Source organism: Phymastichus coffea, unplaced genomic scaffold (genome assembly GCF_024137745.1).
Source record: "Phymastichus coffea isolate CEN01 unplaced genomic scaffold, Cenicafe_Pcof_1.1 PCOF00094, whole genome shotgun sequence".
Classification (NCBI taxonomy): Eukaryota; Metazoa; Arthropoda; class Insecta; order Hymenoptera; family Eulophidae; genus Phymastichus; species Phymastichus coffea.
This window is the reverse complement of record NW_026706905.1, coordinates 544,987-560,811: the sequence shown is the minus strand read 5'-3', so window position 1 is coordinate 560,811 and position 15,825 is coordinate 544,987. Positions and strand designations below refer to the sequence as shown.

At 37.8% G+C, this 15,825-nt stretch overlaps 2 protein-coding genes across 3 annotated transcripts; one reads left to right on the top strand and one right to left on the bottom strand.

Moving 5' to 3' along the window:
• The first annotated feature begins 367 nt into the window (after positions 1 to 367).
• On the top strand, positions 368 to 13,586 carry LOC131669495 (DAZ-associated protein 2-like). 2 transcript variants are annotated; one of them, XM_058944401.1, is made up of 5 exons: positions 368 to 2,459; positions 9,384 to 9,452; positions 9,529 to 9,632; positions 9,704 to 9,865; positions 9,966 to 13,586. In XM_058944401.1, exons 1-5 carry the CDS (start codon positions 2,444 to 2,446, stop codon positions 10,146 to 10,148), a joined length of 534 nt encoding a protein of 177 aa, XP_058800384.1. In that variant the 5' UTR covers positions 368 to 2,443; the 3' UTR covers positions 10,149 to 13,586. The 2 variants fall into 2 exon arrangements, with proteins under 2 accessions (XP_058800384.1, XP_058800386.1); XM_058944403.1 differs by having other exon boundaries at positions 1,873 to 2,459; positions 9,969 to 13,581.
• A 143-nt stretch (positions 13,587 to 13,729) lies between these two features.
• Positions 13,730 to 14,592, bottom strand: LOC131669496 (protein FAM136A-like). The gene is made up of 3 exons (XM_058944404.1): positions 14,417 to 14,592; positions 14,032 to 14,172; positions 13,730 to 13,949 (listed from the first exon to the last, which is right to left on the bottom strand). The coding sequence occupies exons 1-3, from the start codon at positions 14,501 to 14,503 to the stop codon at positions 13,743 to 13,745; spliced, it is 435 nt and encodes a 144-aa protein (XP_058800387.1). The 5' UTR covers positions 14,504 to 14,592; the 3' UTR covers positions 13,730 to 13,742.
• Positions 14,593 to 15,825: the final 1,233 nt, after the last annotated feature.

The following is a 15,825-nucleotide window of genomic DNA, read 5'->3' as shown; positions in this document are numbered from 1 at the left end:
TTTACTTATGTATGTGATATTATTTAGCTTTTTTCTCTGTGATTGCTACAAAAACTTTGAACGTTATTTAATTTCAAAAGGCTAAAACGAATCGTTGTGTCCCTGCTGTTCGATCAACAATTTAATTGGAAATTAATTGCCTAGATAAGTTGAGTTGTTTTTTTAGAAAAAAGTAATGATTAAGGGAAAATATTATTCGAGCAAATAACATGATAAAATCGATTTGGTTTGATCGCACAATAACATTTTAGGGAAAACAGGAGTAGTAGAGGTGTATCAAAGGAAAATCAGATTACCAGCTATTATATCATTTATTTCAAATTCTTCTGTAACAAAAGAAGATCAAAGGTATTTTGTTTTCGATGTATCGGCTTGTTACAAGTATAATACTGTCGTTAGCTCGATTAATTATCACATAATTACCTATAGCATCGAGTGCTTCTTCATAGCGAGTGGAATGAACATAAGATCAAACTGAGACCGAGTCGCGTTCACCTCGACGATTCTCATTTCCGTTTTTTTTTATTCTTGTTTTGTCCTTTTTTACATATTTGGCATCACAGTATAGTTTTTAAGCTTTACTTTTCAGTCTCTATAAAAACAGAGCTGTATTACCTAGACGTTAATCTCAATAATGACGGATACGAATGTAATTTTTTAACGAACATGTGCCATAGTATAAGCTTTTCGAAATGTTTATTAAACTGTAATATGCTTTCGACAAGCCGTGCAAGCTACGTAGGAAATTCATTTCGGTAAATGCATTTCAGCGAATCAGTTATAGGTCTATCTTTTGTAAGGGGTATTGATAAAATGCGGTCATCTCTTACAAAGCTGAATTTTCAAACGAGGTCACATCGGCACGTTGTACGTGACTGCGATCAATATATTTTCTGCAGCTTTTCCAGTGATCAAGTTGTACATTTCAGTATTTGACGTGATTGTACAAAGCAGTCAAATTACAATTGTACTATACAACGTAAAAAATGACGAAAAGAAAAATGAATTAGAATACATTAAAATGGAGATATATAAAATAAGATGACAAACTACGCTCTGTGCAATATTATAATACTTGATATTGCGAATTTGGATAATATTCTGTTTTATTTATTGCAATTGAGAAAACTGAAAATATGCGATATACTGCAATCGACTAACAATTCCAACTGTGCAAAATTGCGTGTAGAGCGATGGACGATATCGAAAGACACTGCCCAAGCTCCGAGTATAAAGAGTTAAATGTAATTTTGCACGTGAATCTTGGAAGACTAGAAAGTGTAACAACTAACACGCCAGTGTTATACAAAGAGGCGTGAGAATCGCTGATGGTGATCAGGCGTGGCTGTACGCAAATCAAACTGAATATATTAGAATGCGTAGGCGCGAGCTGCAACAATTGGCCAACGAAATATAAGGAAAGGAAGCTGCGAACAGAAGCGAGTGCGCCTGGCACTGGTCGCGTCTACGTGCTTGCTCGCGCATCGGTTTGCACGCCTGCATCCCCGATCTTGAGTGACGTGTACTTACGTATACGACAGCCTAGGGATGTGCGCAGTAAACGACAACGCTCGATAAAGCGCAAGGACCAGCAACCGCAGAGCCCACGACAAAGTGCCGAGAGAAGGCCGTTTTTGACCGTCAGCCTGACGTTGCTGAAAACTACCCAACAGCTCGCTGTGCTCTCGCGTTCGCACGGACTTTCCGTAGCTGAGAAGCGCCGAAGAGGCAATGCACCCACATCGCTTTACGCCGAAAAGAAACTGAAGCCAATTGCCAGCTGTCAAGCATCCGCTGTGCCATCAACGAAATGGCAAACATTAGAAAAGAGCAAAAGTACAGCAAGTGCACGAGGGGTGAACAAGGTTGAACTGGGGGTTGAATGACGAACACTGACGAGAGAATACGCAGGCGCCTGACAGCTTGCTGCTCGCTGCTGCTTGGGAGTGCACTCGGCGTGAGGCCTGGCGGAGGGGGTAGAAGGGAACGAACGAGAGAGAGAGAGAGAGCGAATACATCTCCAAAGCACTAGTGTAGTATCAGTCCGGCAAGTGTCGCTGAGCTTCGTTTCAGCTAGTCCACTTGTTTTGCACGGAGAGTGCAGCTCGAAAGTTACATCGTTTGTAAAAGTAATCGCGCGGAGCTCGAGCAACGCTGTTACTATCGTTAAACTGTTCCGTTTGATGTGCGCGACGAGTACCGCAGCCGCCAGCGTCATCGCGAGCAACCAGTAACAAACATTAGCTGTTTCGCGCGCGCGCTAGCTCCTTCCTTCTCTCTCGGCTCTCCCTCGCCGTCGCGCTCTCGCTTTTGTCTGCCTCTCGCAGCAGCAGCCAGCAGCGAGGACAGCCTCGAGCCGCGCAGTTTTGTCGAAGCGTGTTCGCGAATCGTGAACGCTATCTTTCTTCTTGACGCGAGTGAATCCCAAGTTGTGTAAGCAATAATGACCGACAAAAAAGGTAATTATGAATAGCCAGCCAGGGCGCGACGTTTATGTATGTGTCTTGTAAACGCACACCCACGGCAGGCGCTTTGCCACCTTCCTCTCTTCCTTTCTATATGTCTGCGTGCCTGTGATGCGTGCCTGAGTACGTGCGTGAGCGACCGCAAACCTGTATGTGAGCGTACATGTATGCCTACGCGATGGCTATTATACTATTTATATATGACGTACGTACACACACAGGAGCCGCCTAGAGCTTGGACTCTACCACTCTTGTATCTCACTCTCTCAACTCAGTACCTTACACCATTTTACGATGTTATACCTATCAGACTCATACTTGTACTTATTCGACTCTTCTTTCTGTTTTCTTTCAATAATTATATTAACGTTGTATCGAAGGACGAGGCCATTGCTGGCAGCGTTTGTTTCTCGCGCACGCGGACTCCCTCGGCATAATTTTCAGTGCGCGGACACACCTTGTTTATCGAGTCAAATTGCTAGACTGCTTTTTATTCTTTTATTCTTTTTTCACTAAAAGCTGCATTCTCGCGTGCGCGCGCTGCAATATTACGAGATTATCAGCAATCTCTATACTAGTCCTATGACTACATTCCTCGGCTCTTGCTTTTCTCTTTTCATTCCTTCTGTATGCCTCGCACATCGTCTTTAATTGTCGTTTTGCATCACCATCCCCGCAGTTTATCCGTTAATTTTTATAGAAACGATGAAACGAGCTGATAAATAATTGAATAATCTCGAACGACCGCAAAAAAGCGACGCGAAATTCGACGTTTGTACACGATGGCAAATGAAAGAAGTGCAAATTTCGTACGCTTGACAGATGAATCAATACCGTCGTTCTCTTTCTCTCTCTCTCTCTCTCTCTCTTCCTCCATTTCGCTTCCTCTCCCTCGGCTTTCGGTCTTGCTCCGCTCTGGTGCTTCCTTCTTCCGCCACCGACACCAAGCGAGAGCGCATAAACAAAATGGCCCCTGCAAAATATGCCTATTCTACCCTGTTGGTTGATCGCTCGGCAACATTTTACAGATTTACGGATTACTACGACCGACGACATACTATGACATTACAATTTTCTGATGAAATCTATTTTTAGAACGAGAATAATAGAGTTGCGCCTTCTCGTTTTTGACGTTTGATATTTGTAACGAGTTTTTCTCGCTACCTTTCCAATGGTATTTACTTTTTCCTTTTTTTTTATTTTTGTACTTTTAAAATATTTGGACGAGACAAAGGAGAGAGTGATGAATGTTCTACTTATGACCTAATATATTTTCTGCACATTGATTATACAGCTATTAATAGACCTTTGATGAAATTGTTATAAAAATGTACAACTATCGTCACGTAGTTTTAACATGCGGAAAAGATGTGAAATATGACCCATTGATGTATACCTAACGTACTACAAATAATTTTTATTTATTTATTTTTATATAGAATTAATTTTTGCGTGTAAGTGAGTGCAATGTTTAGTACTGAAAGTTTATACATTTGAAGAAATTGCAGAGTGAAAGTGTAACAGGATGATTTTCACTAAATAAAGATTCAAATATAAATACTCGAAGCGTGATGTTGTAGAACGCGAGAGCTTTGAATTTAGTGAAGAAAACGTAAAATTAAGTTAAAACCACAGCTAAATAAGCTTTTACTTACTTGGTGCAATAAAAGTTGTGTAAAAGCAATTTATTTTAATTATTATTCACCTAATAATATTAATCATTAGATTTTATTTAACAATAAGAAATGAATAAGTTTTTAGTTTATTCTTTTGTTATTTATCAACTTTAAAAAATCTGATTTTGAAAGACACCCTTAAAAAAGTTATGTTCATGATACTATATACATAAAAATCTATGAAATATATAACTAGTATTGCAATTTTGAATGCAAAAAATTGTAACTTTTAAGAAAATAACTAGTAAAAAAATAGATTTATGTATGAGTTAAATGTTATCATGTGCTGTCAACAGTGACAGTAAATAACAAAGTACGGATAGCTCCTACAGTTGTGGCTGTCAATATGTTTGCAGCGGACCAAAGCGATATCAAAGACGATTTGATCCAAGTCAATAGGTGGAGCCTAGGAGACTGGAACTTGCGCAGCCTAAGCCACGTATCTAACCTCAGCTTCTCTATATATTACCTTAAATCACTACGTGTTTAATTCTACCAAATATCAATACATATATATATATATATATACTTAATTATAAATACATAAGAAAAAGCAGTGGACATATTTCAACTCAAAAGTTCACACTTATTTTTAATTTAACAATAATCGTTCCAAGATTTTTTAGTATTTTAATATTAAACATCAATACTGATATTATTGAACTATACAATTTGAAACAACATATTTCAAACTTGTTGCTATAACATTTTGCATTATTTAATCCATCCTCTATAAGATTTCATAATAAATTTATAAAATAATTGAATATTTTGTGTTTCAACTGATAAATGGTTTTACTTTTTGATTTGAAGATATCCATTGCAATATACCTAAATCAATATAAAAAGTAAATATTGATATAGGTATATTATGATTTTATACTGAAACCGTGGTATTGGCTGATTGCTTACTTTGTTCCTTTTTAACACCCACCATGTCATGCTACTGTACAGATATTTCATACTGAGTTATTTTTTTAAATATTTGCTTTGATTCAATATTAATTGTATAATACTTGAGGAAAATGTATTGAAATTGTCCAAAACTAAAAGAAAACTGTACATCAGCAAATTTGACAATTCAGCAGGGTGGACACGAATGCTGTATCTAAGCTCGGCGTATTTATAATACTTCTATTCAATAGTAACTCGGTAGCTCACTTTTAACAATAGTGCATGTGCTTCTTTAAAGGCCATAAGTTTCGCTGAAAAAGTTGGTCATATATAACAAATCAAGATATATTTTCAGTAATATGTTAATAATTTCAAAATAATGGTTTGGTCCTAATAAAACAAATATTGATAGAAACTTGTGGTCTACTTTGCATGAAATTAAAATAAAAAAAACACTAGGACATAGAGTGGTCTTTTATCTTTTAGTGTTAGTATTCAGAATTTTTTTAGAATTGTTTTTCGTTGAATAAAACGTAATATCATACATTTATGTTTGACTTGAAAAGATTTCCGATAATGGTTTTTTCATAAAAGAGCAAACACCAATGAAATTACGTTTGAAATATATGTTTTATTTGATTTTGTACAGTTATTATTCTATAGTTTTCAGTGTTTAAATGTTAGCATTTTAGTTTGCATGAATGATAAAATATTTTTTTATATACGTGCAAACATCTTTTGCTGAAATTTGGTCTGTGATTGAAATAAAAAGCTGAAATGACAAAAAAATAATGATATTGAAAAATTGAGTTGATAATAAAGCCAATTAGTTTTAGAAAAAAGATGTTTGTACATTTTAAGTGAAATTCAAAATCTACTTTTGCATATTTTCATATGTTATTAAATTTTGAGTATTTTTCTACACCGATCTCTTTTTTACCACGTGCTTTTTTATATGCATGCTTTATTTTTGTTGTACTTACATACTATCACTCTCGGAATTGATTTTAATAAGAGATTGGATGGATCTTGGCAATTAAATTTTCTAAAAACATTAATCTTGAGTAGCCATCAACGCAAGCGTTGAATTGGTGAAAATGAAGAATTGAGAGGAGTGATGATAATGCAAAGTTGAACATTTTGAAAGAGACGTCCTTTCTTTTTGATAAAATACAGCGGTTCTTGTTTCGATGACGTTCGGGGTCGTAGAGACTTTCCCGTGCACTTTGACTTGGCACGTGCATGAGCATGCATCAAAACGTGTATACTGTTAATAGTGAGCTTAATTATAATAGCGTTTTATGGAAGATCAGTCCGACTTTTGTGAAATGTGAAGCAGAAAAGAAAAATCGTTGCATTAATTGTTGAGCGATATCAAACGAATTGTAATAAAGTTCAACGAACTAATTTCTCTAGACGTGAAAAGTTTGTATGTCGTTTTGTCGTTTTGTCTTTGAAGAAAGTTAATGCTGCTATTGACGTAAATTTGCAAAGAAAGCAATGTTTTTTGTTCGATGTACCTTTGAAGGGAAGCAAGTGTTCCGCCGAAGCATTTCCATGTTTTCGAGAGAAAAAAAATGGTCGAATGTGAGAGATCGAAGAAAATAAATAAAAAAAGAAAAGATATTTGTTTCGAGTAGTACTCAATGGACTTGGTAGATCTGCAAGTGTAATAACGATCTGGCAAGTGCTTAGTTGAACGGCAAGACACGTATTATTCTAGTTATATATCGCTCGAAAGCAAACTAGGTCGAATGCTTTGGGACAATTTGGAGGCAGGGCAGTTGTTGCAAGTTACGTCAGATTAGTGATTGGATTACGAATAACAATCTGTCGTCGTGAAGTTCGATGATTGTTTGCACCGTGGCACTGACACATGAATTTACTTACATGCTGGGCGGCATTTCACAGCGCACGAGAATCGCCGCTGGCGCGAGACGACCACTTGGGCAAGTCGATGTCAGAGAGAGAGAGAGAGAAAGAGAGAGAGAGAGAAAGAGAGAGCGAGAGCGAGCGAACTGGCTGGATGGCTGGACGAGGACAGCCGTGGATTCTCGTGCGGGGTGAACTGTCGGCCCAGTGATTATGGACAATTTGGTGTGGGCTGACATTTATGTTAGAATACAACATGTCCATTCACCGCCTACTGAACTCTAGCAAAGATCGTACGCAAATGAACGTGAAAAGCCGCTGCGAAGAAGCTCGCTGTGACATATCTGTCTCTCGCTAACTCTCCTACGGATCTTGCTAACAGCATTGATCACGTTGCTGGCTAATTACCAAATCGAGTTGCACGCGCGTGAGGCCTGTCGTACCGATGCATATGTGCAGTTTGCGTACCGTTGTATTGCTATAGTACGGTGTATAATTGATAGTCTCTTTTTAACTCAAGGTAGTTTATCACTGTTGATCAACGGTTACTTTTGTTTCCATGATGTTTGCTTACCCAAACTTACACATATATTGTTCGAAGCTTTCATATATAAGACAACAAGAATATGTATAGAGCAGGCGGCTCTGCAGCGGCCTATACTTATACAAACTACCTAGCTAATGATTATATACCATGCAAATATAACGATTTTCAAATCATGTTTGATCTTTATTTATTGGATATATTGCAGAAATTTATGGTTTGCTGAATCTTGTCACGACTTTTTGAATGTGTGGAGTTTGATATATTTATATATATTTATATATATATATACATACGTATATCTGTCTATACGTATATATATATATATGTATATATATAATACATATTCATCGTACCACTGTACTCATTGTATAAATTACACATTCACCGCTCGACTCACACAACTTGTCGCGAAGTCAGTCTCTCTTGAACCGATCGTCAGCAATACTGTTTGCCTCGTGACGAGTTACTTTATCGTAATGTATCACTTGGCGAACCTTTTTCTCTCTTATAATTTTCTGTTATTTTATCATTTGCTCCAACAACAACAAGAACAACAAGAACAACAACAATCGATCATTACGATACGTTTCTTTCATGGCTTTTGTTTTTAGCTGTCGATTCTCGTGAATTGTTTCTCACCATTTGGGTCGATCGAATCCCCGAGTGAGCGGGGCCGCCGCCCGCGAAGCCTCTGCTCGGGGATTCGATCGCGCTAGACGAATGTAATTTGGCTTTAACCTTGATTGCGTAACGCTATTTGCTTTGATATCGGTTCCGTAAAATGCTTTAGTTTTAGAAGTACCTAATCTAGTAGGTGGAACGTGCGCGCGCGCCAGTCGGTGATGACGGGCTCGCTGGACTTGCGGCGCACCGACTGGCGCGCGCCCCTGTGTGCCTTCGGCATCGGCGCGCACTCGTCGCACCGCGTGCCCAAGGCACACGGAGAGCGCATTTGACTGTCACCTATCAAGCAACCGTCTAACGTAGCCCAACTCGCATCGGTCGCGGTTTACACGTCTGCACCACGCGAGCAAGCTCTTTCCTTCTTACAAGTCGGATACAAGTAGCTGCGACTTAGCTCAAGTAGACTCGGGCGGTGCAGAGATGGGCGATACGTCTTACGTTCCTTCAGTTTGTCCATTTCTATCACCATTATCTAGTGACTAACATTGTTTGAGCTTCAATAATTAGTACATTTTGTCCATTGAACGATACAGCAATAATCAAGCAACCGCATCAGATCAAACAAACAAACAACGGTGTATGTCATGTGTAAAATATACTTGGGTGTGGGAGTACCGTTTTATAGCCTGAAACTCTTATCATGTCCAACCTATAACGAGTTTAATTATTCTATGCAGCCTGTTTATTCATTTTTCGTGTTTTTTTCTTGATTCTTTGGTTTACATCACCTTTCTCTTAGTTTTTGATCGTTAACAAACACCATTTTCCTGGACTTAATCTGTTTTCGATTTTTCGTTGATCTCCTTTTAACATACACATATAATATTATCTATCTATCTACCTCTTATGTCGTTTTTTGTTCAATTGATCTTTTTCTCTCTATCTCTCTCTCTCTCTCTCTCTCTCTCTCGACTTCTAGAATTGAATTGTCTTGATTGAAAACTTTTGTTTTGAATGCAGTTGGGCATTGTCAATTGTTTTAAGGCCTCTGGGAGCACGATGAGGTCTGCGGATGTCGGGCTTTGCTTCTGCACGCCCGACAGCTGCAGGCCTCGTCGCTCCGCGAACTTAATCAGTTCTGTTGATTGGGCTGTGGTACATTAACGCCAGTTGTGTACCGTTGGCTTAGATATCTATATATCTATATCTATATATACATATCAGTCTGCAGTCGCAGGCCGCGTATCTAGAGAGCTTGCGCTGCTTGGCGATGCCCATTGACCTTCTGTCGGTTTGTGCTTGCAGCGTATCCAGTGGCTCCGCATCCGCCCACGGGCTTCGTGCCAGCCCAGGCGCAGCCGGCCGCATACGGAGGTTAGTACCCCCATCTCTGTTCTCGCCTCCCCCCCCCCCCCATGTGCCCCTTGCTCACCAGTCTTTATGCTTGCAGTTCCGGGCGCCTCGCCTTACGGGGTGTTCCCCAACCAGCCGCAGCTGTACGCCGCGCAGGGTCCACCGCCACCCACCTATGACCAGAGCCTCACGCACCCCATGGTCGGTACTTAAACTGCTGGCCCGCGTCGAGACTCGCCCTTCAAATTCGCTAATCGCTTCTCTTGTTGCAGATGTACCAACCGATGTACGGCCAAGGTTACCCCGGCGGATACTTGGCTGGTTACCCCGCCGCCTATGGGCCGCTGCAGTATTATCCTCCGTTAGCTGCAGCCGCGGCCTACTACCCCACGGCTATGCAGCCCGCTCCGGTCAGGCCGACCATCATGGTGTCCGTAAGTTTGCGGTCAAGGCCACGCCACGCACGACTCGCGCTCCAGCCGACGCCCGGCTCGATTTCATCCAATCTTTCTGCTCTGTTTCCGGCTCCTAAAGCAGAACGGCTTCGACGGGGCCAGATTCGACGGGATATCGCAGCCCGTTTTGCCGCCGCCGCCTCCTGGCGTAGCTACCAACGCGGCTCAGCTGGCAGCTATGGCCGGCCACAGTGTGGCGCTCTCCCAGAAGAAAGGCTCCTTCCTCGGCGGAGGAACAGACGCCGGATACACGTTCTGGTAAACCAGCTTCAGCGCTAGCAACTCAAGCAACTGCACCGAGAAGAAGGGAGGAGGGGGAGAGGAGAGAAAGAGAGAGAACGCGTGCAAGCGACCACGTTCGTTGTCGTTAACCAGAGCTATAGCGAGACGATAAGAGCGGCGCATTGTTGAGAAATCCGTGCATTATCTAAGCTAATATACAGACACGACAAATTTATTCGTTAATTCAACTTCGCAGTCTATTGCAGTCATATTTATCGTCTCTATTTTTATTGCGTTCTGCATTCGTCTGTCTGCCTGCCTGCCTGCGCCTGCCTGCCTGTCTGTTTGTCTGTTTGCCTGTCTGCATGTCTGCCTGTCTGCCTGTCTGCCTGTCTAACTGTTTACCTCTCTGCCTGTCTGCCTGTCATCCTGTCTGTCTGGGTGACTGGCTGACTGGCAGGCTGACTGGCTGACTGGTTGACTGGTTGACTGGTTGACTGGTTGACTGGTTGACTGGTTGACTCTGACTGGTTGACTGGTTGACTGGCTGTCTGTCTGGCTGTCTGGTTGTCTGGCTGTCTGGCTGTCTGGCTGTCTGGCTGTCTGTCTGTCTGTTTGTCCGCATGGATGAAGCATTATGTACTCGTGTCAGCGAGGGTGCCGCTCTCCCTGTGCAAACTACCCGTCGTCGACCCACGCAAACAAGTTGCTAGTCTTCGTTGTCGACCATTGTAGATATATCAAATACTCCTCATCAATTTCCTCCATCCCCTTTCCCTCTATCTAACCGACTGCCTATATTCACTACCCTCTTCAGTTAAAATTGACCATCAAACAGAAAAGACTACTGCTTGATTTCGTGCGACCGCGTTAGTTTGAGTGTCTGGGTATTCTCATTCCTGCGAAAAATCTCGAGTCATTTTTTTAGAAAAGACTAGTATAACAGACTGCTCAGTATTAAACAAAATGATGAAATGAGAAAACGATAAAAAAAAATACAACATTAAAAAAAATCGTCAAAAAATCAGATTAGATAAATTTAAGTAATGTCGTCGCTTCTTGACGATTGTGGCTGATAAGAACGTCACTTGTGAGTGATAAAGGATATAAGTAAGATTAACAGCAAAGAAAAAAATCTGTACACTCACGGGTAAATGAACTGAAATTGCGTGGTAATCTTGTTATTTAGCGATAAAAAAAAAAATGAGCGTATAAGTGCGAGCACCGTTTGATATAAAGCTGTCTATCAATCGCCTACTGGGATCGATACTCGAGAATGTGTTCTAAACGTTTTTTAAACGTTCGTTGTCAAAGTCAAATTGGGGGCTGACTTGTTGGTTAACGAATATATTTTCGTCGACAATTGATTGATTTTAGTTTGACTGAATTTTATTTGACCGTTAACTAATTTAACAGCTTGACTTTAAAAAATTTGTTTGGGTCAACATTTGGCTTTCGTTATTTTCTTGTTATTGCAAAAGTTTACGTTATAGTTTGAGATATTCTTTGGTGTTACTGAAAATAATTATACGAAATTATGCAAGCAGCTCTCAAAAGATTATGACAAAATTATGCATGATGAGAGAAATAGAATGAACGTGTGATGACTACGAACTTTTTGAAAAAAAAAATCAAGGCGAAACAATATATTTTCTTTAGAATTTTCTATGGCTGGTCTGCGTGTTTTTCCTTTCGCGAAAGAACATCTTTGTAAGAGTCTTCTGGCAGTTTTCACACGTTTGTATATATCAATGACGCTTATCATCAGATTGAAAAGTACGTACTCTTTTTTTATAAGTAGTCTTTCAACTTTAAGGATCCTTTTTTACGCAGGTTAGCTAGGCTGGCTAAAGAGTTATTATTTAATTGAAAATCAACGGAATTGTTCACTGTTAAAAATTTTGCCTCGCTGCAAAAACGGTTTCCGCCATGTTATTTACATGATGCGCGCACTAGTGACATTTATTTATTCTTTTTTTTTTTTTTACTCCTTTATTAATCGTTACTTGAAATTTACTGAAAGAATCTCTACGGGGGTCGGAGGGAGAAAGGGGACCGTTTGAGTGCAATGTAAAAGAATGCAAGAGCGGAGGCACTGCTAAAGTACAAATTCATGCATCTCGACAGGCAATTGAAGCAGTGAACAATTCTGCGTGAAGCCATAACAAGCAAACTGGAAATAGCACGGAGCGATACAGCACTTGATAACTTGATTCTGTATTAATTTAGTTCGGAAGAATTATATATACTTTTATGTAGTTAACTTTTTTCAGAATTGAACACCTGTCTTTTTATCTCACTTTTTTGAGCAGCTACTCGCCCACAGCTGTTTCGCTCCGTGATCGTAAAAATAGTAATACGAATCAGTTAATAGAACTCAAAATAGTTCTATTTCTTGGCTCACGTGAAATATGATATTTAAATGAGCAATGTAATTAAAGGAGATAATTTACAATCAATGATAGCCCAGAGTTAGGACCAAAAGATACGATTCTACTTAGGATTTTCGATTGTATCAATGCCAAGCTTGGACAAACGTGTGATTTACAATATTTTAATAAGCGCAGCTTGTAATATAATTACGACATGATTTTTGAGCACAAATGGTTTTCCTAAGAACCTTGAGTGGCTAATTGACTAAGGTTGGCATGTTGATTACAACGAATTAAATTTTCTCCGAAATTTCGTTTCTTTTCTTCTCAGTCTACTTTACATTACTCAAATGTGATCGTCATTGCGTCAGACGAAAACGATTTCATTACAAGAATCCTGCTGAAACTATTTTACAACAATATATTTTCTGGACTACTTGAATTTTCATACAAAACTTGTTTTTAAAGACAAGCATCGTAAATATTATATTTTACTAATAGAATTCTTGAAAGTTTGATGAACGTTATCATTTTGGTTTTATTCATTAACTCTCAGATAGGATAAAGTATAAAAAAATAGTCACATTTAAGTAATTAGTATAACATACAAATAATGACTTGAAAGTCTTTCCTTTAAGTAAAAAAAAAGATTAAACCAAAATTAGTGAATTATTTCATGTCTATTTTTCATGATAAATGCTTCACTTAGAAAAAAAACGTTAAAAATTCAGCTGTAAAATTCCATACTAAACCGTTGAAAATTAACGTAAAATCAGACCAAGAAAACAGTTAGTTAAAAAAAAAATTGAGTGAAAAATTTTAATGCATTTCTTTGATATTTTTAAATGTGAAATATCAAGCAATATTTAATTTACCGATTTATTTACAGATTCATATTTTTTTAGATGAAAGTTTTTGCGATGCATTTTGACAAATAGGTCGTATCAGGCGGCAATGGAAAGATTTTATATCATGAAAAAGCGTGCAATAAACAACATGAATATTGTAACAGTAAAACAAATTGTATTAACTGCAGTAAATTTGTTATGTTAAAAGGCACTGGTGTGAATAACCAGTGTAAACAGTTAATAAACATTATGACCATGCATATGTTGTTTTTATTACATATACTGTCTTTTTCACTAAAATAATACTCAAAATATTTTTATAAGTTATTGTACATAGATTTACATTTTCCTAACAAAATAATTGAGATTGTGGTTTATAAAAAAACTATCTACATTTCCATTTAGCAATGAATTCTACAATTGTTCAAGCTTTTTACTAGCCAACATTTTTTTCATTGTATTTTCCATAGATGGCAACAAATCACAATATGTATCTACACACTTTGTTGCACATTTTTCAAATTCATCACTTAACTTATTGACTTCAAGTTGACTTGGATTTGGTCCTAACTGATCTTTAATTCTATCATTACATTCCATAACACATCTTTGCAGTCGATTCTAAAATAAAATTACAATAGTAAAATCAATTTAAAACCTTAAATGTGTGCACTTGTAAAGGAAATATTGTTCATTGATGTACCTGCACTCTTTCAAATTCTCCTTGAACATATTGCTGAGCTTTGTTCATGGGAACACTGCAAGTCTCCACGCAGCTTTGTACCTTTTGAATACTATAAGATTCATTATCACAACATGCTGCAGCACACCTGTGCATATCACCCTGGAAAAATTCATAGAAATTAAATAAAACCATTTTTTAATTTTTTTATTATTAAGTATATTGTAGCTAAAGAGAAGTCATAAAAGAGAATCATTCTACTTACATATATCAAAGAATAAATTGATGTAATAACAATACATATTAAACGTTCTTTACTTAATTTTTTTATCTCGAAAAACGTAATAATTTTGCTTATTTCATAATGCACGTGACAAGCTCAACTTAACCTAAAATGTAACATTACCTGCATTTTCCTTAGATACGTTCTGTCAATTCCCTCAACAATTTTTGACATTTGTTCTTCCACACGTTTTCTCTGTTCTTCAACCATTTTTTACAATTATTTTTTAATGTTTCTTTCAAAATCGTAAACCAATTTAAAAATAACAGCACTTGCTACAGTAGTAAGCTGTGCACGTATTTGCCACTGGCTCTAAATACAAGTGTCAAATGCTAATCTGCTAGAATAGTCAAAATATTTTTATTAATCAATTTAAAATTTTGAATACTATTTTGGTCATTTAAATATGCAAAATTTTTCTAAACACTTTGAGGACGATGTAATCCATAAATTTTGTATATACAATGAGACCCACATATACAAATATATTTCATAAAAAACTATTTAGAATGTTGAAATAAATTATATAAAAAAAAACAATGTTTCAACTCCCTTCCCTCGAAAGAAATTACGAAAACTTGAAAATGTGTTAAAGCTATCTACATAAAACATTTAGAATAAAATGCAATGTGATAAAGTTAAGTGCAGGTAAGTCCTAAATAAACTATAAGGCAAATTCATTTGCTTAAAAAGAAAGTGAAAAAACATATTATAATATAAAAGATTTAAAAGATAAGCACCTCGATAGTTGCAACAATTGCTTTTCTGTTTCGACCTATAGTAAGTTCTAAAAAAAAAAATTTAACATGACCAACATCTAAGTATAGATGGTGTTGATGTTAATACATGGCTTTGCCATTGTTCCCTGCATTTTGGCTGGTCGGAATGCATATGTGAGCGAAAGAAAGAGAAATAAGGAAAAGAGAGAGGGTAAAAAGCTCTCTACCGGCCTTTTTCCTCGTAGGTCAGGCCGTCGCAGTTCACAGTTGACACCGGCCACTACTTGTGGACGGAGAGCAACATAGACGATCTATTACCGGGAACAAGTCATTACGTGTGTGATTAAATTATTAATTGACTAAAGATTCAATTACAATCTTTTGAATTCTTAACTCTTTATTCATTAAAACTAATTTATTCCGATTGACCGCGAGACGAGAGCGTTTGCTATTTTCTTCTCATCGTATTGACGGAGGTAAGATTTTAAGTTGCATTATTTCGTTCAACAAACTTTGAGACTGTGTAATGGACCTTTTGTTAATGAAAGCTTTGTTAGTTTTTTTACACTTTTCGTCATTTAATCAAATTTTTAATTGGTCCTAAAAAAATGCGGTTTCTTTTGTGTCGCGGAAGTAGGGCCGATTCTTAGAATTCTTCACAACGTTGCTATTGTTTTACAAGTAACTTTTGTGGATGTTTTGTAAATATTTTGTTCAAAATTGCAGGATTTGCGATATTTCGGGAAAAGTTTAAGGTTATTGAAAGCTTTGTTGAAACAAATCACGTTTCCTTTGTCTTAACCACGTTCTCGA

Excerpts from the sequence above, each read along its gene's own strand:
- LOC131669496 (XM_058944404.1), bottom strand. The coding sequence starts at position 14,503 with ATGGTTGAAGAACAGAGAAAACGTGTGGAAGAACAAATGTCAAAAATT. Across the intron at positions 14,173-14,416 it reads CGTATCTAAGGAAAATGCAG|GGTGATATGCACAGGTGTGC; the intron begins GTAATGTTACAT and ends GAATTTTTCCAG. Across the intron at positions 13,950-14,031 it reads GAGAATTTGAAAGAGTGCAG|AATCGACTGCAAAGATGTGT; the intron begins GTACATCAATGA and ends ATTTTATTTTAG.
- LOC131669495 (XM_058944401.1), top strand. Across the intron at positions 9,633-9,703 it reads AGAGCCTCACGCACCCCATG|ATGTACCAACCGATGTACGG; the intron begins GTCGGTACTTAA and ends CTCTTGTTGCAG. Across the intron at positions 9,866-9,965 it reads GGCCGACCATCATGGTGTCC|CAGAACGGCTTCGACGGGGC; the intron begins GTAAGTTTGCGG and ends CGGCTCCTAAAG.